Source organism: Equus asinus, chromosome 24 (assembly GCF_041296235.1).
Source record: "Equus asinus isolate D_3611 breed Donkey chromosome 24, EquAss-T2T_v2, whole genome shotgun sequence".
NCBI lineage: Eukaryota > Metazoa > Chordata > Mammalia > Perissodactyla > Equidae > Equus > Equus asinus.
The window spans coordinates 53,175,919-53,193,107 of NC_091813.1; the positions used below are offsets into that span (position 1 = coordinate 53,175,919).

The 17,189-nt window shown below is 38.4% G+C and overlaps 1 protein-coding gene and 1 pseudogene across 2 annotated transcripts in view; both read right to left on the reverse strand.

Moving 5' to 3' along the window:
* Positions 1–773: 773 nt before the first annotated feature.
* The window catches only part of MAN1A1 (mannosidase alpha class 1A member 1), a 161,733-nt gene continuing 145,317 nt past the window's right edge, over positions 774–17,189 (reverse strand). For both annotated transcript variants that reach the window (XM_070496096.1, XM_014840057.3), the window contains exons 10-13: positions 11,251–11,470; positions 10,335–10,507; positions 3,941–4,056; positions 774–3,552 (exon numbers count right to left, since the gene is read on the reverse strand). In XM_070496096.1, coding sequence (XP_070352197.1) covers positions 3,426–3,552; positions 3,941–4,056; positions 10,335–10,507; positions 11,251–11,470 — 636 coding nt within the window. In that variant the 3' untranslated portion in view covers positions 774–3,425. The remainder of the gene's footprint in view (positions 3,553–3,940; positions 4,057–10,334; positions 10,508–11,250; positions 11,471–17,189) is intronic.
* On the reverse strand, positions 11,477–17,183 carry LOC106830490 (acidic leucine-rich nuclear phosphoprotein 32 family member B pseudogene; annotated as a pseudogene).

Sequence of the window (17,189 nt, forward strand, 5' to 3'; positions counted from 1 at the left end):
CTTCACTTCTAAGGGGTGTTAGACAGACAACAGACAAATAAGGAAATAAATATGTAAACTAACAAGTGGAAAATAAAGTAAGGGACAAAGAGTGATGGGGAATTTAATATTGATTTGTCAGGGAAGCCACTCTGATAAGGAGCCAGTTGAGCAGAGACCTGAAAGAAGTGAGGAATGAGCCATAAAAACATTGGGGAAAGAGTTCCAGGCAGAGAGAATAGCAACCAAAATGTCTGAAACATTCTAAAAAGTACAATATGAATTTGAAAAACCTAGACTTTTTCAAAAATATTGCAGGCTCTTCTGTAGCTGCAGTTCTCTCTTTTCTATTAAGCCTCTTCGACCACTCAAATCCTAGCAAGCTCGTGCTCCCCTGAACCTCCACAGCAGAGCTGAACTCATCATTTAACACAACTCAATGCTGTTTTGTTTTGTTTTGGTGGTGGAGCGAGTCTGATCTCCTTGATTGGATTGTAAATTTAAGAACAATCATCATACTTTATACCAATTCTGACATCAACTCCCCGCTTCTACGCCACATGACCTGGTGTTAAACATGCTAGATTCTTAATAAAGGTATTTGACCAACCAAAGGCTGTGTATGCAAAACTATTTGCAATTTAAAGTTTTTAATGGAAAATGTTTCCTTGTCAAGAATCTCCGGGTTTGGTATGGAATCACTATCATGGTCTAACATTTCCATTTGCAACTGTAGGCACTCACCCTACATATACAAAAGCTTACTTAAAAGGAGAAAAACAAAACAAATGAGATATATTAAAAGGCTTTATTCACAATAGAGAAATTTTACAAATATAGTTTTTAAAAATTATGTGTCAATCTATTATGTTTCCCATAACATTAGAGATTTATATAAAGTTGGAAATGACAGAATGGATTTACGTATAAATCAAAAACAATCAATGGAAAGAGTGGCTAATACATATGGAGTCATGACAAACAATGAGTTCTGTAAATTGCCATACGCCTTATGTATGTAATATTAATTGCACAAAGTATACCAAAAACATATGCACAAACACAAAATTAAGTGCTGTTTTAATTATTCACCTTTCAGGACATGAATAGATATGTAAACTTAGCTGCACAGTTTTGCAGAAAATGAATGAAAGACAGTGTCTACCTAAGGACTTCAATTGTTTAAAATAACTAATGCAAAATTTAACCTTAATTAAATTATATCACCGTAATATTAATCTCTTATCTTGTTTACATTTTTGGTGTTTTGGGACTTACGTTTAAAAATCCAAGTTCTAGAATTGAAAAACTTTGTTCTTGCCAGTGGCAGAGCAACATGTAGTACAATCCTCTTGCCTATTTATATTAGCAGACAAAAGGTACATTAGAGTGCAGTGTATACACACAACCTGATTTTAGCATCCGACCTGCTGCAGAACGCCCTACCAGCTTTGTGCTCTTGCAAAGCAAATTGAAAAGCAGAGAAAATAAATAACAAATTGCCACTCCAAGGACATTCACATGAAAATTATAATCTAAATACATATGGCCCAATTTTGGCAATAATCTTTTATATGTTGCCTTTAAAAGGCAAAAAGGGAAAAAAGGACTCTCACTATCCATTCATTTCATATCATAAGGTGAGCTGAAGATATGAGTGGAAGAAGTTATTCTGGGTCACATTAACATGGCAATAATGATGTACTAAAGGATCTTTTCCATTTACTAATTTTATTAATTTATTCTTCGACATATACCAATGTACAACACTGAAAAAAGAGCAGGTCACACAAGGTGGTCTTTTCAGACAACGGAAGATCTTTTGAAATGCTTTCAAAAGTTGAAACAGCTAAAACAATTAAGTCTATGGAGATCTGAGAAAATAATTATCCTAAAAAACATAAGGGTGAGCCATATAAAATTGCTTATATTGAACAGTTTTAAACTACAAATGCAGCAATTTCATAGGCTTCAGCCTAACTCATGGCAGTGCACTGATCTATCTGACCGGTGGAAGTTAACAATGCAGGTGGTCAAACTCTTTGTGCCTCAGTATGCACATCATCATATTAGCCCTTTCCTGGGAATATAGTTAAAATATGAACCGATATGATAAGAAAACACAAGATGTCACCAAATCTATTCTTGGGAAAACCACTCATATCTCAAAACAATGCTTTGAAGAATCATATAATTATTTTGATCTGCTCCAGGATTGTGAGGGATTGGCAATGTCCATTCCTATATATTGCTTCTAAGCCCGGATCCCTATGTTGAATCTAACTAGACAAAATATACTATAATCTTATTTGGCCTAAAAGTTTATTAGGTTTTCCTCAACTGAGCATGAATAGATACATTGGCAAAGCTTCTTTCAAAGTTAAATCTTGCTTTCATAAACCGAAATGAAATAATTTACTACCTTTGAGAAAGGGCCCTTTTCAAATCTGAAAAATCTGAACCAAATGTAATGCTTTCTTTTTCTCAAGAGAAAAAATTAAAGATGAAATGCAAACCAAAATCCATATGAAATACTCACCCTTTCTTTAGGGAGACCAATTTCTTCATATATTCAGTTAAAAGCAAAAGCTGGCCCACTAAAAGTTCCACTTTTCCCTTTAAAAAATGTAATTCAGTAATAGGAGAGCTCTGCAGAACTTGAAAGCTCACCTCGCTGTGCGGTAGGGAATGGAAAAAATAATTAACCAGTACACGATCCAGAAATGACACAGGGCATTTAAAGCAAAATTTGAGAACTAATTCACAAATTAGGAAACACTAATATAATTAACCAACAAAAATATACTGTGGTTCCAACGAAATGAGGTCAACATGAGATGATCCTTTTGGAATGACATCTAATTTGAATTACAATGTGAGTGAAGTATTTTAGAAGACATTCTATCAAATAATGATAGACCCGCATAAGGAGGCTGTCACAGTTATAAGATCTGTCTCTGGTGGATAGACAAACCAGATTAATATGAAATCGAAAAGGAAAAAAGCTTCTTTAATATTTAATTTATTATTATGGCTTTTTGCAACATGGCAAAACATTACAGCTTAAAGCAGACATCATCTCCTCATAGAGGAGGAAAAAGTTTTGCAGTCAAATCAAAATTGTAATTAAGAGGTCATTGGTATACCATTCTACTCAGTTTAATAAAAATGATACAATACCTTCATGAACTCCAGAGATTACTTAAAAAAAAAAAGAAAAGAAAGAACAACTTGTGATCCACTGATAGAATAATAAGGGCTATGATAAGGAATTTAGGTCTGTCAATGCTTCTGATGGTAAACATGAAAGACTGCAAAACAATTTTAGAACTTAGAATAATCACAGACCTATTAATAAAAGTTCAACATGTGCCTGAACACCAGAAAAGGAATTATGAAGGTATGCAGTGAAGGGAATGGAGCAGAAGAAAATATCAATTGTCTTTTTATTGTTCATTGCCTTCACTCTCCTTTCCATCCGAACAGAGTACAGGGAGCAGATGTGCCTCGGTGTTGAAGATCCAATGTTCCAGAGGGAGTAGGTCGTCATCAGAAAATATTAAGTACAAATATCTGGAGAGAGAGACATGAGTACATGAGGCCCGAGAGACCACGTCAGGCAGTGAAACCACAAAGACACCACAAACGCTACATCAGTGTCTCCACGCATCTCGTGGAGAAGGACGGACAACAGGGAAGTAGAGCAAACCCTGAGGGGATATACTCCTTAACATGGAGTGAAGAAGCTACTCTGGGCTTGGTACTGTGTGTGAGACCCACACAAAGCAGTCCCAAGTCATCAAACTTACACAATGACTGAAAACACACCTGCAATTACTGCCATGCGTGCAGAACGGTGTTCGGAAGCAGTCATACTTCGTATTCCCTGAACATGTTCATGATACAGACATCTACAAAGATCTGGCCAGGTGCCTCAGTTTTGAGAGTAATTTTTACTTACTTCAGCGTCTCTGCCAGGAAGAAACTTTGCTGCACGTCATCATAACTCTCACGGCTGAGGTAAACATCCCTTAGGCCCGAATAGCCTCCGTTCACCCGGCAGTGATTTTCCAGGGCCTACATTACAAAGAAGAGGGGAAAAAATGGTCACATTTCAGTAAACCGATTGTTACTAATTTTGTTATTGCATTGTCAAATTCAAATAAAATGAGGATTCAAATGGAACGATAGATTGTAACCATTTCAGGTGAAAATTTAAAAAAACATAAAATGTAAATGCAAATAAAGTATGAAAAATTACAGGACACATGGACAATATATCTCACCTGAATAGAAAAACTTCCACACTTAGTTTTGGAATAATTTTTCAGTGATTTTTACCATTTCTGTCTATGGTCTAGAGAAGGGTTTGTCAAACTACGGGCCACAGGCTAAATCGAGTCTGCTGTTTGCTTTTGTAAATAAAGTGTTATGGAACCACAGCCATGCTCCTTTGTTTACATATTGTCTGTGGCTGTTTTTTCGTTACAAATGGCAGAGTTGAGTAGTTGCATACGGCCCCCAAGCCTAACTCTCTCTGGCCCTTACAGAAAAGGTTTGTTGACCCCCTGGTCTTGAGAGATTATTAATGTCAACTGTGACGATAAACCTCTGGTTGAGAAAGTGCACTGGACCAAAATCAGCTGCGGCTATAATCAGACCATCCTATTTCTTAAAAATTGATTGTGGAGTACTAATTCATGATACTGGAAACAGATATAAAAGAAGAAAATGGAAAGCAGTGAGAAAAATGTGGCTGGTATCTATTTCCAAAATGTATTTTTCTTTTCTTTAGTCTGAGATGGAAGAAGATAGGATGAATCCAGCGGTAATTATCTAGAGAGAAAGGATCCTATATTCCTGTAGTTATCTGACTATAATGAGTTTTTGGAAAAGAGATGGGTTGGGCAGTGTATAAATGAAAATTTAGGTAACAACCTGAAATAACTTGCCCTCTACTTTGTCAGCTGCCCCTTAGTTGACTGCTCCTTGTACTTTGAAATTACACTGGCTGCTTTGCTGGTTAGCAGGCATATTCATCTCCAGGAAAGTTATTTTCTACTTATCACATCCCACTAATCCTATTAACTATATAGTCAAATAAAAATTTCCATTGTATAAAAATTGCCATCAGAAATCTGTTTCTAATTCATAGCATGTGGACAAAAATAATAAAGTTTAAGACTGAACCCCCTAATATTTATGATGAAATAAAGAACACAGAAAAAAACCATTAATAAGAAAACTCTTAGGTTTTCATGTCATTTTTCATGCATTTTTCAGTTTTCTCTTATGAATCAAAACCCTGTCCCTCTTTTTCTTACATGCATAATTACACCCCATTTTTCCCCCATTTCACCCAACTAGCAAGAAGATGGAAAGCACACATCATGCTATATTAACTTAGAAAAATCTTCATTAACTAGAAAAGGGTTTGGGAGGAAAACATGGCTCTAAGAATGCGGAGCCCAGCAAAGAGAGAGAGATACGGCAAATCTAGTGAGCAGAGACATTGTGCCGAGCGCTCAGCTTCCATCTGCAGATACTGATATTGAGGATATTGATTTTGCACACTATGGGTGGAGGGCAGAAGGGAGAGTGCACGGGGCCACGAGGAGAAGCATTTAATTACCAGGGTAAAGAAATCTAACTGACAGGCTGCATGAATAAAGAAAATCTCTAATGATTTGGTACTTTTTAAAAGCCACCAGGAAAATAAGATCAAGTTAAAATAAATGCTTTGATTATATTCTTAGTTGCAGACAAGGAGCCAAGTAGGGGAAAAGGCTGCAGAAAGGAACTTGCAGGTCCTATTATTTTTTTCCTTCCTTCTTTTTTTTGATAAAAGTTCTTTTTGATAAAAATTCAAATACCAGATACACTGGAGTAGGCCAAAAATTATTTGTAAAAAATGAAAAAAAAAATCAGGATTTAGAAGAAATGGGAAAATTCGTTGTTACGGAACATAATGAAATCCTATTTTCAGACATTTCCGGAAAAAAATGGATTATAACCACAAAACTTTTTCTTGGTTTTTCCCTTGAAGTTCTTTGGTGATAAGCTAGAGAGGACCAGGCATGAAAGACAGCCACCCCTTCCTCCCATACAAATTTCCATAAGGACCTTATTTTGTTACAGAAAAAAAGTTGCTGTGGGGGGTAGACAATGCCCAATCATTTCTCCTCTTTTCAAGGTCACCCCAGTCATTCTTTTCCTCCCGCAGTCCTAATGTGGTGAGTCATAGTAGTCAAGAACACAGCCTAAAGTTTCAGAGGAGGGGCTGAATCCCAGCCCTAGACTCTTGAACTGTGACCTCAGAGGGTCCTGGACCCAGGTGGCGGCCCTTTGCTCAACATGGGGTTGTCATGAGGCAAAAACAAGATGACATGCTCAGCACAGTGACTGAGGCCTTTCCGAGGATTAGGGAGGACTAGCTACTTTTATTTTTTGAGGCTTTTCGTAAATTAAAAAGAAAAAAATAAAAGAAAATGCCAAAGAGGCATTTTTAACTTTCAGATTTTTAATCTTCATGGCAAGTCTAAATTTTAAGACTTTAAGATTGTGAAGCTGAGGACAAGCAGCTCTCTGGGGCCCTGGTACCAGGCCCTGGTTGTACAGTACCTCAGCGGTGGAAGCACTCATGTATCTATCTATGCTGCGTCGTCTGATGAGAACATCATTTTACTGCACTCTGTTCTTGGGACTCTCAACCTTTAGGCATAGGGACCAGCTCAATTCTATGTAAATGATTACATTATTAGGGACCATAAGCGACTGGGATGTGCTAACAGCAGAGAACAGAAGGATAGACTGGAGCTCTAAACAAAGGAGGAAGGACACACCTGATGCCAAGCGACCATACTTTTTAGGGGGAGAAAGGTAAGAGAGCAGAGAGCAGTGTGAGTTAAATCCATCAGAAATCACCACTGTGAGGCTAGAAAAGCATCCTCTTATCTACTGGGTTAGATATCTACACAGTTGATCCACAGAGATTTCTGAGCAGATCTCAGGGAACAAGGCTGATAACAAGGCTGACCTGTTGAGTTTGGTCTGACCTTAAAGGTAGAACCAGATAAAATGGACATGTCAGAGTTTAGAAACAGGGATCAAGCCTGGGGGGCAGAAGAAGGAATGTGGAAGACAAATCCCTCTCTGAGAGCCAGAACATCCAGGTGGAAAAGGTCAGATTTAGAGGACTAGAGAAACATGTCTGTACAAAAAAAAGAAATCCCCATATAACAAGGCTTATCCACTACTGTGGACTGGCAAAGACAGTATACAATGTATACATACCTACATTTATAGACACTATATAATCTATATTTACCTACACATATATGAATGTATACGTATAACCCACAGTATGAGCTTTATCAGAACATTAATTATACATATTTAATTGGGAGGAATTTAATAAAGTTCTTTGTGACATTATTGAGAAAAAGAAAAAGAACCATCAGGTAGATGTTTTTCTGTCGGGTAGGTGCACAAGCGCTTGCACACCTGTGATGAATGGATGGTGGTAACCAGTGGAGGAGGTCTCTAATACCGCATGCTGGATCATGTACTTTCATATTTTGTTCGACATTATTATTCAGAAATTTAGTTAAGACATGGAAAGCAGGTTTACCAAGTGTATCAGCGAAAGAAGGCTGGGAAGGAAGGACTCTGTTAGAAGATAGGAGAACAGCTGACAAACACTTTACAAACCGCAAGCATGGGTGGAAACAAGTACAGAACAACAGAGACGTGTCAACGGTAGCTAATGGAGTGGTTAACGTCATGTGACCATAATTTCAACATATGCCAGGGGCTTTATAAATCTACAAGAAGAACAAGTTGGATCACAGGCTGCGGGAAGTAACCCTCAGAGGTGAAGTTCTTGAGTCACAGGGCTGTGCTGGAGACGCTAGAGCTGGAAACCATGTCATGAGGACAAGGTGGAGGGAAGTGACGGGTGAGGAAGGGAACAGGTGGCAGAATGAGCTGACTTCAGATAACTGAGCAGGTGAAAGGTAGAAGAGAGAGGGTGTTTTCCCCCCAGTATCCCCAGAGCACAGAACACTATAAATTTCTGGTTTCAAAAGAAATAACTTGCTAACACTTTCAGCCATTAAAATATGGAATGAATTACTTTATTAGTAGTATATTCTTTTTTGCTACAAAGTCCTTGAATTGATAAAGAATAGCCATCTGGCAAGATATGGAGAGCAGACTTTTCATTGAGTGGAAGGCGGACTAGGTGATTTTTAAGATCCCCTATGCATTAGCTTGGGTTCCCTAAAAAGAGAGCATGTGATGCGGAATGGATGTAGGAAGTTTTCTGGGGAGGTGATATCAGGAAGTGAGCGAGTGAGGAGAGTGAAACAGGGAAGGAAGAAGAGCCACTGAAATATGTTGAGCTAATACAGCGGTGTGCAATGGGAGCTCCCTCCTGCTGGAAGTCCTCTGAGGAACTGTGTGGAACACATCTAGGAATTTTTCTTCAAAAAAGGAAGACTGGGATAGTTATCCATTAACTCCAAAACCTCATAGGTTGAAGGTTGCCCCTGGGGCCATTAACTCCCACACTTCCCAGCTCACAGCCAGCTGCCTGGGAAGAAGCTCTGAGTCAGGAAAGCTGGGAAGCAGTGGGCGCTTGTGGGATGCTGCCTGCCGGCACGTGAGGGCACTGCCCACTGCAGCTGTGGCTGAAACACGGGTGTGTGTGTGTGTACATGCTGAGTGGAGTGACACAAGGGAAAAAGAAGTGCTGCCACAGCTTCTAAGTCTATAATTTTTGTGCTCTAAAAAAGGCAAAGGCCCAGCACTCCTCCCTTCCCACTGTATTTCAAGTTCTAGCAGAAGTTAGTGTTGTGACACAGGGAAACAATTTCATATCAGATGTTACACTAAAAGTTGACAACAGATAAAAATCCTAACACATAACCAATCTTATTACTTCACAAACAAACAAATTCCCCTGAAGAACCAAGCAAATCAACACTTCCTGCCCACATGACCATAGAGACTGACTTATTTTCCATTTTTGATCAATTTCTATCATACATTTTTCATATTTTAACATCTTTAAAATTGGCATGTCCTAATTTAATTGTTAGTGTTGTACTTTCTTAGTGGTATATAAAATAATGGTATTACTTATCAATTATGGTGTTTACACTTGATGAAATATGTTATTCCTGATATTTTCAATTTAAACTGCTATTTGCAAGGTGAATATTAGCCTTAATTCCTTTGCTGGCCTATGGAGACTAAAAAATTCCCCATCACCAAAGCTTAGAGGAACCTCAATTTTAATACATTTTTGAGAGAAAAAACCCATAAATTTAAAGAAACTGCAATTACCACTGACTAAACATAATTAGAAAACTTTGCAGAAAAAAAAAAGAGGCCTAAAGAATTGCTATTATTCAAAATGACTGATGACTAGTGATAAGACACATACTAAATGAAGAGGGTAATAAGCAAGATTCATCAACGGCTTCCTAAGATATTAGTTAAATTTTACGCAAAGGTAATATTCATTTTAGATTCCCTGAGAGAAGTTATTCCTAATGGACAGGTTTTAAAGACAGCTGACTTTCTAACAAAGAGTGCTAGAGAAGAAGGGAGTGTATTTAAAGTGTTTGCTTATTCTTATCTCCTGAATTTCCTCCCATTCCTTTAAGAATAATAGCTCTTAAAATTAGACATTGTTGGACGCAGATTCTGGAGTGTGCCTCTGCTGGGTTCCAGCACACAAAGTGTTCAATAGATTCGCGTAGGAAAAGGATACACCATATTCGCAGGAAGAGACCCAAGAGGTGACAAAGACAAAACAAGACACTGGACAGATGGAAAGCTTATAGACATTCAGAGAAACCTGACTAGTGAAGGAATGTTCTCGCACAAAGTAGTTCTTCTATAGGCTCTTTCTAAAAGCTAGATCTAAGCAGCTAATTTACTCCAAGTAAAAGCATATATCATCATTTCAGTGCCCAAAGACTAACAGAAAAAGCCACACAGTGGTTTCTTGAAACCGAGAATAGGCAGGAGTGACTCTCCCCAAGTAACCCTTTGTGGAGTTAAGTGATCACCATTTCTATAGCTGTGGGAACTTAATTTCATAATATGCCCTTCTAGATATTTCTTTCAATATCAAAGTAGGTATATTTATATCACTGTTAAACAAAGCAAAGTTGAAGCCAGGGATGTAGGGTGATTTCACTGAAAACACTCAGTCTTGAATGGAAAAGAGGCTGGTCAAAGCTTTAAAAATCATATGAAAGTTGATATGCTACATTTATAGCATCACTGGACATTGTTTCCTGAGTCATTTATCTCTAAGAAGCATAAGCAAGTTAGAGCATCACCTCCACGGCTTCCCAGGCCCATCTCCTGTACTTCGGATCATGAGTCAGTCGCCACATGTACATGTAAGTCTCCACCACCTCTGGCCGGAGGATGTAGTATTTTTCATTTTGCCTTGTAGCAATGGCTTCAACACCGCCATCAAATCTGAAAGCTTCTGGTCCCAGTTTCACAACTAAAGGACATGCAATGGGTGACAAGTGTCATTGTCCTGAACAAGGCTTAAATGAAACTAAAAAGTACTTCATAACATTCAAGAGAGATGCCAAAAACAATCACTTTAAGGAACAGTTACAAACGTCATATCATAAGCAATATTCAATACACTTTTAAAATTTAGTCCTCTGAAAGAGTCCATTTTAGAAAATGATATGATCCTTTTCTTTCATTTAACCACCATTTACTGAGCACCCTCCAGGCACGTACAAGGAACCACAAAAAACCTTATTAACTAGCTAGAAAAATCAGTGGTTGAGAATTCTAGGTCATTATGTCATGAAAGGTTATTTAATTTCTGTGCTTCAAACTCCTATGTTATGAGAAAGGAGCCAGACACAGTTTATTCCATGGAGATACCGGGAAGATTAATTGTGGTTTATAAAATACTAAGTTCCTTTTGCACAGGGACAGAGACTGTTGCCCAATGTTATTTACCTACCACAGGGTCAACAAATCAGACTGGCTTAACCTTTATAGCCTGGATTTTTATTTCTTGGCAAACTAAGGGTAAATATTTTTATGGAGAAAAAGCAGTGCCTCAATGTAAAAATAGAAATTCCTTTTAGATATTAATTATGATCTTCAGGTTTCATTAGCCACAGTGGATATTCTTTCAATGGCAGCAACGGCAAACTTCCTTACTGAATCAAATAAAAGCAGGTGGGAATAGATTGTAAGTGAGGAATGACAGGTACTCACAAGTGCGATTGTACGACTCATGACAGGTACGGGCAATTTCAGCCCCGAGTTGAAGGTAGTGCTGGGTCATGCCTGGGGGAGCATCGTCTGCCCCGAGCGCAAACATGCCTCCAGCAAAGCAGGTCAGGTGGCCCATCTTGTGTTCCAGGAGGCCCCCTTTCCACTCCGCAATGTATGTTAGTCCCGTATTAGACTTGCGGATCATGTGAGTCTCAATTGCCTGAAAGTAAGACTTATTTTCAACATTTTGCAATCTCTTCTCAAATTTATACTAAAAATACCCCCCGACATTAAAAAAAGATAAAACATCACTCACAATTCGAGTTTGATGTTGCAAACCCAATTCAACCTAAAATTACATGTTATTGCCTTCTGTATTCTCCCTCTAGTCTATGCTTTATTAGTTTGGTGAGTTGGAAGTAATGCTGTTGGGCCAGCCTAGTTGTTGTTGCTTGGTTCCATGACCAAATGTGTGGAGTCCTCATACCCAAAAAGCTGTCCCCTTCTCAAAGACAGGCCACTGGTATAGTGTAATAGTTGGCTTAGTGCATTTCCCTTTCCACAGAAGGAGAAATAACACTGTGGCCCTACCCTGGATGAAGAATGGAACATATTTGTGTATAAAACCCAGGCTTGTGGTATTACCCTTCCTTTTGCTCTTAGGCTTTGAGGGGTAGAAAACTGAGCGGGACAGAGGAGCTGTTCTCGAGTCAGGTTGCCCGGCTTCAAATTCCAGCTGCAATACTTGCTATCTGTGAACTTTGTGGGTTACTTGCTTGCTGTATCCCTAAATCTCAGTACCCTTATTTGGAAAATGGGAATAGTAGAATCTACTGAAATTCTCCGCAAAATTTTGTTTATAGAGCGGTCAGTACTGTGACTTGCACTTGATAAAGGTCATTTACCACAACATTCACTTTTCCATTGTGGTAACACTTGAGTTAAGTTCCCCCTAATAATTCTATTAAAAAGCACATTAGTATGCAATGAATAAATCCTTTTTTAAAAAAGAAAAAATGAATAAAGATCCATAAATTTGGGAGAAATGACAATGTTTACAAAAAATTATTTATAAAACACTTTTATTTCTTCCCCAGGACAGCTGATATTCTTTTAAATTAGATAGGGAAAATACAATAAGCCTTATATTTTAAAAAGCAAAAATGAAGTGCAAGTATTTGGAATTACTAATTTCCAATTACTGTAACCGGAAATGCTCTGCCCACCCCAGTTACTCCATAGAAGGAAAAGTGCTATGACTGTGTCTATACCTGTTACCTATTATCAAAAAAGAGGAGTTTTTTGGAAATATATTTGGGAATAGTAGACACAAACAAAACTTGTGATAGAGAAGAACGAATAAGAATGAATACACAGGCAGATAAAACCTTTCCTATCTTTATTAGAAATAAACAAATGAAACCAAGATGGTAAGAAATAAATGAACACACTACTGTGCTCATTAACTGTGGTTAAGCTAATTTTATTGATGGTCTAGTTATTACATGAATATTTCATTCTTATTTAATGCAACTGAACATCTTAGCTATTTACACTTCTCATAGCACAAATTGCAATAAAGTCCTTCAAGCAGATACTTGATCATCACCCAAGAAATTATTCTTTCTACACGGCAAGAGTAATAGCTTTTAAGCATGGATTAGGGAAACATTATTACCCTGTTATGGATCCTGAATAAAGTACTATATTATTTTTGGCATGATTCTGACCAAGTTGCTACCTCTCAAAATAAACTACAACAAAGTTCCAAGACATTTAAAGCAATATTTGTGTGGCAGTGGGAAAATGTAAATAAATATAAATGAAGAAAAAATAGTCTTTAGTGGCTCTAAAAAACAGGTGCCAAGCCTATGGAGAAGTGATTAGGAAAAAAGAGTATTCCTTATTTTGTGATTTCATCCTTCTATATTTGAAAAAAATTAGTTTGATGAAGCCTTTGAATCCTAAATGTTTAATACATCACTTGCCCAGATACCATTCACTCCAATGGACCTCTGGCAGGGAGAGCATCCACCACTGTGGATTCTCACTGTGGTTTCCAGATAAGGCCATACTAGCCAGTTGAAAGCTCAAAGTATTTTGTTACTAAAACAACCAAAGAAAACGTACCACTCTGGGATTAAACATTTTCCAAAATCCACTTGAAGCTAAAACTGATGATCTGTATCTCCAGGAACTCAACTGTCCAGAACAATAATGAAGGGATCTTCTCCTCAGTAACAATGATCTTTTAAATTACAGCTCCGCAGAAAGACACTTTGCTCCATAAGACATGGCTGCTTCTCAAAATCAGAAGTTTAATTGTTCTAGCTTTGCTTTCTAAGTTAAAGACACATAATGGATTGAAAGTGGTTTTTTTTTTTTTTTTTTTACTATAAAGAGAAATAGGAAACATTCTGACTTTATTTGCTCTTAATGGATTTTCCTGTCAATGGTTTGTCTAAATACAATATGTTAAAGCTGTGTGGGTATAGTTCTAGAAACGGGGGGAAAGTATTTCAAAGAATATTTTAAAGTTGCCTTTCCTGGAGGATCAAGATCTCAGGGGGCCACTTTAAGATTAGAATAATAAAATATCCAGCAGGATAGTAATTAAAAAATGACATAATGGGGGGCTGGTCCCGTGGCTGAGTGGTTAAGTTCGTGCGCTTTGCTGCAGGCGGCCCAGTATTTCGTTGGTTCGAATCCTGGGCGCGGACATGGCACTGCTCATCAAACCACACTGAGGCAGCGTCCCACATGTCACAACTAGAAGGACCCACAACGAAGAATATACAACTATGTACTGGGGGGCTTTGGGGAGAAAAAGGAAAAAAATAAAATTTAAAAAAAAAAATGACATAATGGAAACCATACTCTATGGATGAGAACTCCCTAGGTTAAAACCTGAAACCTCATAGAAGTGAAGAAAAACCTGGAAGAGGCCATGTGAACCATATCCTAGTCTGCCTTTGACATTCATCACGTGCTTTAATAAAGTCTGTGCTAAATGAAGGCCAATGTTCTAACTAAGGTGTTCTGGTTCTTCTATGTGAAATAGTCAAGAGTTGCATCTGCTCTACTTAGTGAAGCTCCCTATTGCCCAGGGGAGGGAATCAATATAATATTCAATCTGGGCAACCAGAGCAGAGTGAGTTGTATGTATACTTAAATAAATAAATCAGCCTATGTCAAAATCACCCAGACCTCCTGTCAGGGAGACCAATTTTAGAATACTGGCTATATCACCGAGATTACAAATTTCCATTTTTTCCCCCTATGAATTACTATTCTCGATTATAAAAAATTTCCAAATGGCCAATGAAAAGATCAATTTTCTGATGATTTAGCCATAATTTTACAACATTATTTGAGACGCCTTGATAATAATTAATACTTAAAAAATATATGTTACCATACAAAATACTTATCAACCACAAAAGTACTTGATTCTGGTAAAACATTTTGTTCCTGAAAAGTGGGGAACATGTCCATGTATTTTATATAAAATAATTTCACTTTATTTGCGGTCAAACTGTATTTCATTTTTGACTGAGGCTTAATCGGAGGTGCTTCCGTTTACTTTTCCACTGACCACCTTCTGTAGACTTTGCTAAGTAGTTTCTAACTTTTCTTATTAACTTACTGCCTAGAAAGAAACATTTAAATGTAATATGGAAATTCTTATTCACAAATAAATCCATAGGGGTGAGGTAAAAAGGGACAGGTGTTAACACAAATTTTAGTTGGAATTTTGGTTGCGCACTCACCGTCTCTGAGGTTTAGTTCCCTTATCTGTAAAACTGGGTGAATAATACATAAACTATTGTGAGGAAACAAACACTTTCTTTAAAGTATCTACTAACACACTGCTTAGTACACAGCAGGCAATTCAACAAATTTTTGCTCCTTCTCATTCTTCTTCCATTATAAAGGGTCTTTTAAAACTATTAATAATCTTACCTTAAATATTAGTTCAGTTAGTTCAGAATTTTATAGGTGAATTTCCTTAGAGTACTGTCCACATATCTCTGGAGATAAGTTTACTTCAAATGGAGGTAGACTGGGATTGTCTGTAATCTTGGGCATTTTTTTTTTTGTTTTTTACCAAAGAGGAACATGTTTATTTCACTTAAATTCTTAAAAATATTTTTTTGGCAGTTGTTACATAAAAGGTCCTAATGTAAAAAAATTTCATTAAAAAGAAAAGCATGAAAAAACAGACCCAAAATGTTAAGATTTTATTTACAAAGCTTCTTTGTTGTACAGAAAGTAAAAATGCTGTTACAATCTCGGTGTAACTGGTAGCCATAGACGGCTGACTCGCCAATCACAGCTATCCACGCCACAGCAAGAGTCTGACACGAAAACCTAACAACGCTTATAATTTTGTTGGGGTGAAGTCCCCAAACTTGGTGGTGGATTTCCAAGAGGGATTAAACAGAGGGAGGCGGAATGTCACAGGAACTATTCTTTGGCTCTTTGGGTGGGTGGGTGTCCTGGGGTTTGTATCACAGCTACCTTTTTAAAATTATTATTAAACAGCTACCAAATCCATGAGCAGTCCAACCCATACTGAACAGTTCTCTTTTCTGCAGGTTATTTGGGGTCTTAATCATCTTCTCCTTCATCATCTGTTTCTCTCGTCCTCTTTTCACCTTTCCCGCTTTCTTCCTCCTCTTCATCCTCATCCTCATCCTCTTCATCTTCATCAACTTCTCCATCATGTCCAAATCCTTCCTCCTCACCATCCTCATCCTCTTCATCCTCCTCTTCTTCGTCCACACCGTCCACCTCGGCATCCGAGTCGGGGGCTTCCTGATCCTCTCGGTCATAGCCATCCAGGTAGGTCAGCTGGGGCAGGAGCTTGAAGACACTGTCTCGGTAGTCATTCAGGTTAGTAACCTCACCGTTAAACAGATCCAGGCTTTTCAGACAGTCCAACTTTTTCAGAGGTTCCAAGGTGCCGATGTCTTTCAGTTTATTTCCACTTAAGTTTAGATGTGTGAGATTTGGAAGTTTTTCTGCTAACATGTCCAGACCTCCAAAGATTCTATTGTCACTGAGCTCAAGCTTTTTCAATTTAGGTAGTTTGGGGAGATTTGAAACTGAAAATCAAGCCTACATTTATTAGACTGAGGAACTCTTTCACAAATTCAGCTGTTAAGCCCTCAATTTTCCCATCGTTTGATTTGCAATTGTCCAAGACAAGCTCTCGAACCGCGGCCGGGGTCCGGTTCCGCAGCTCCAGGTGGATCCTCCTCTTCTTGTCCATGTTCCCCTCTTCCCCACTCCTCAAACTTAACTTTCCGCGGCGGGGGCGGAGCAGGGAGAGGCGGCCCAGCCTGCGCGGTGCGGCCGTCCGTCGGAAGGGTCTGCTCGCGGCGGGGGGCGGCGTGGGGCGGGCGAGCGGAGCCCCCGGAGCCAAGTTACTCACGGGAGTGGAAAGAAACCATGGAGGGAAAGGGGCCCGGAGCGCGGCGCCTCACTACCGCCACCCCCGACCATGGCCCCGCACTGCGCTTAAACCGGCGACGCGGCGCAGCCGGCTGCTCGGCTCGACTCGGCCCCGCCAATCTTGGGCAATTTTAACTTAGTCAATTTTCAGAATACAAATTCAGGATTTTTTTTTCCCCCGCAATTTTAATTGTGCTTCTAAGCAGGGAACTCATACTTATTGAAGAAAAACATCCCTTTTTCAGATATGTGAATCTTCACTGAGGTTTGAACCATGTAAAAAATGTTTAACTGCCCTTAGAACTAAATACATCCGGTCTGATCATTACTATTATAATTATACTAACAGCTTTGAACTCTACCCAAGTGGAAATATTTTGGAACCCACTCATGGAGTATTCCATTTTTTCATTAAAGCTTGATTAATATGCAAGTTATAGGTTAGAGTTGAGCGGCAAAGATGATTTAAATACTGGGTTTAC